Source organism: Frankliniella occidentalis, unplaced genomic scaffold (assembly GCF_000697945.3).
Source record: "Frankliniella occidentalis isolate FOCC.00 unplaced genomic scaffold, Focc_3.1 Scaffold179, whole genome shotgun sequence".
NCBI lineage: Eukaryota > Metazoa > Arthropoda > Insecta > Thysanoptera > Thripidae > Frankliniella > Frankliniella occidentalis.
In genome coordinates, this window is record NW_026267305.1 from 267433 (window position 1) to 269677 (window position 2245).

The window sequence follows — 2245 nt, forward strand, 5'->3', positions numbered from 1 at the left end:
CGCGGCATGTTTCATAAGCAGTCGCACTAACCGACAACGATTAGTATTTGTTCATAAAGTCAACCATATTCCAGAAATAATCTGTTAAATTCTAACTCTCGCAGGTCCCCGGAACGACCGACGCCTTGTACACTGCGGCACCGTCCACCTCGTCGCTCAGGGGTGCGCCTACGTGCGTACATCCCGTAGGAGCAGTGACTTACGAAGTCGCTGTTAAGAACTGTTCTAATTGCACAGGTCAATGTCCACATTTTTGATCTGATTGTTGAAATTGGCGAGTGGCGGATACAGTACTGTCTGTGATTAGGGGGAGGGAGTTTCTTTCCTCTTTTGCGGTTTTGGGCCTTCTTCTACAACTTATTGTTCACTACAGTAATTTTTTGCTTATTTTCGTCAAAAAAGAGCCTCCAGCCCCTAAACGGTTAGAGTTTGAGCCAAACGGACGAAATTTTCGCCCGACGGCGGGCTCTACTTGGACGAGTTACCCTTTACAAGAACATAAAAAAACCTTTTTGGGAGAATATTTGAACCTTAGATGCCCCCATTCACACTTCTAGGGGTGGTTGTCAGGATTTGCCATAGGCGTTTCGTTCTCTAGGAGTGTACTTTAGGATGACCTGAAAATTTCAAGTCTTTGTCACATCTTCTAGTCAAAGATTAGTTTGATGAAATTTTGATTTTCCTCCATCAGTTAGGACTTCGACTGAGGTAGGGAAGGAATCAGCTCTTCCAGCTAATTTTTGACTGGCACAGCCAATGATTGATTAGTGTAGAAAATATAGTTCTGCGCCAGCCCGGCCAACACTAGTGGATCTGCACGGGGAAAAATTCGCTGAGTCAGCTAAATTAGACTGATTAACAGACAGACAAGCACATATACTACTGTGACCACTATGTTGTCCACTCTTATCAATCATTGGGTGTGCCAGTCAAAAATTAGCTGTAAGAGCTAATCCCTTCCCTGCCTTATTCGAAGTCCTAACTGATGCAGGAAAATCAGAATTTCATACAACTAATGTTTCACTGGCTCAGCCATTGATTGATTAGAGTAGACAATATAGTGGTCACAGTAGTTTATAGTTTATGTGCTTGTCTGTCTATGTATCGGTCAAATTTATTAGCTGACTCAGCGATTTTTTTTCCCCGTGGTGATCCACTAGTGTTGGCTGGGCTGGCGCAGAACCTCTTAACTCATAACCTCATAACCTTATAACTTCTTCGCATCGACTGTCAGAACGGTGTATTTATTCGCTTAATTTCGTAGAAAACACCCGTTAGTACCTTCTCGGTAGACACATACAGCCAACCGGCCATTAGACTGGCACTTAAAAATCACTTTTTAGATTTTTAAATTTTGCCATTTCCCCAAAGGTACTAAAAAGGACCAAAATCTTCTAACGGCCATAACTTCGAAAGTATTTAAGCTACAGCGGAGTGGCTTTGCACGAGAGTTGCTCTATATAATACTCTACTTTTGGTCAAAATCGGACGTCGATCGGACATCAGAGAGGGTAGTTACTAACTTAGTGTCGTTATTTAAAATAAATCAACTTCAGGGACGTTGTGGCAGAACTAAAATGTGTCCGATCGGTCTCTGATTTTTTTTTCATCGCAAGAAACAAAGTTTCACCCTATCACCTTTAAAAGTCTAAAAAGTGGTTTTTAAGTGCTAGTCCACCGGCCATGGACGTAGTGCCTTATGATAAAGCTAATTGTGCTGAAGTACCTGTACACACTTCCTCCTGCTTACTTCTGAGCATCTCCACGCTACCCCATGAATACATGTAGATATTCAGGAGGTATTGCGTACATGTTACACAGGTGAGTTTCAAGTTCATAATGATTGCTGTCAACTTCCCCTCATATAGAGCCAACAGTGCAAGGTGGCGGTTTTCTGGTGTCTTCTGGCAGCCAGTGGTACCTTCAAGGGCTGTACACGGGCTATGTCAAACTACGGCACCAGACAATCGCCCTAGCGTCCGACTTTCGTGACGAGTCTCTAAGAAAGTGGCTCCAGCAGGAAATAGAAAATTTACAAAAAGGTGAGTGCCAACTCGATGGGTTAAAAAACCTGGTGTCACGACCAAAAAGATTGTTGTAATAGTTTAAATTTGTAGCAAATTTCCGTACTCAAGATTACAGCGAATTATTGTGCTACGAACTTTTATTTTCAGTCAACATTACCATCTCTGACGATAGTGGACCGAAGAACTGTGTTGGTGGAAGACCGTCTGGCACCGAGGTT

General features: G+C 42.8%; 1 protein-coding gene across 1 annotated transcript in view; it reads left to right on the top strand.

Moving 5' to 3' along the window:
* The window catches only part of LOC113210820 (uncharacterized), a 114542-nt gene that overhangs the window by 102074 nt on the left and 10223 nt on the right, over positions 1 to 2245 (top strand). The window contains exons 19-20 of the mRNA XM_052271946.1: positions 1869 to 2042; positions 2175 to 2242. Coding sequence (XP_052127906.1) covers positions 1869 to 2042; positions 2175 to 2242 — 242 coding nt within the window. The remainder of the gene's footprint in view (positions 1 to 1868; positions 2043 to 2174; positions 2243 to 2245) is intronic.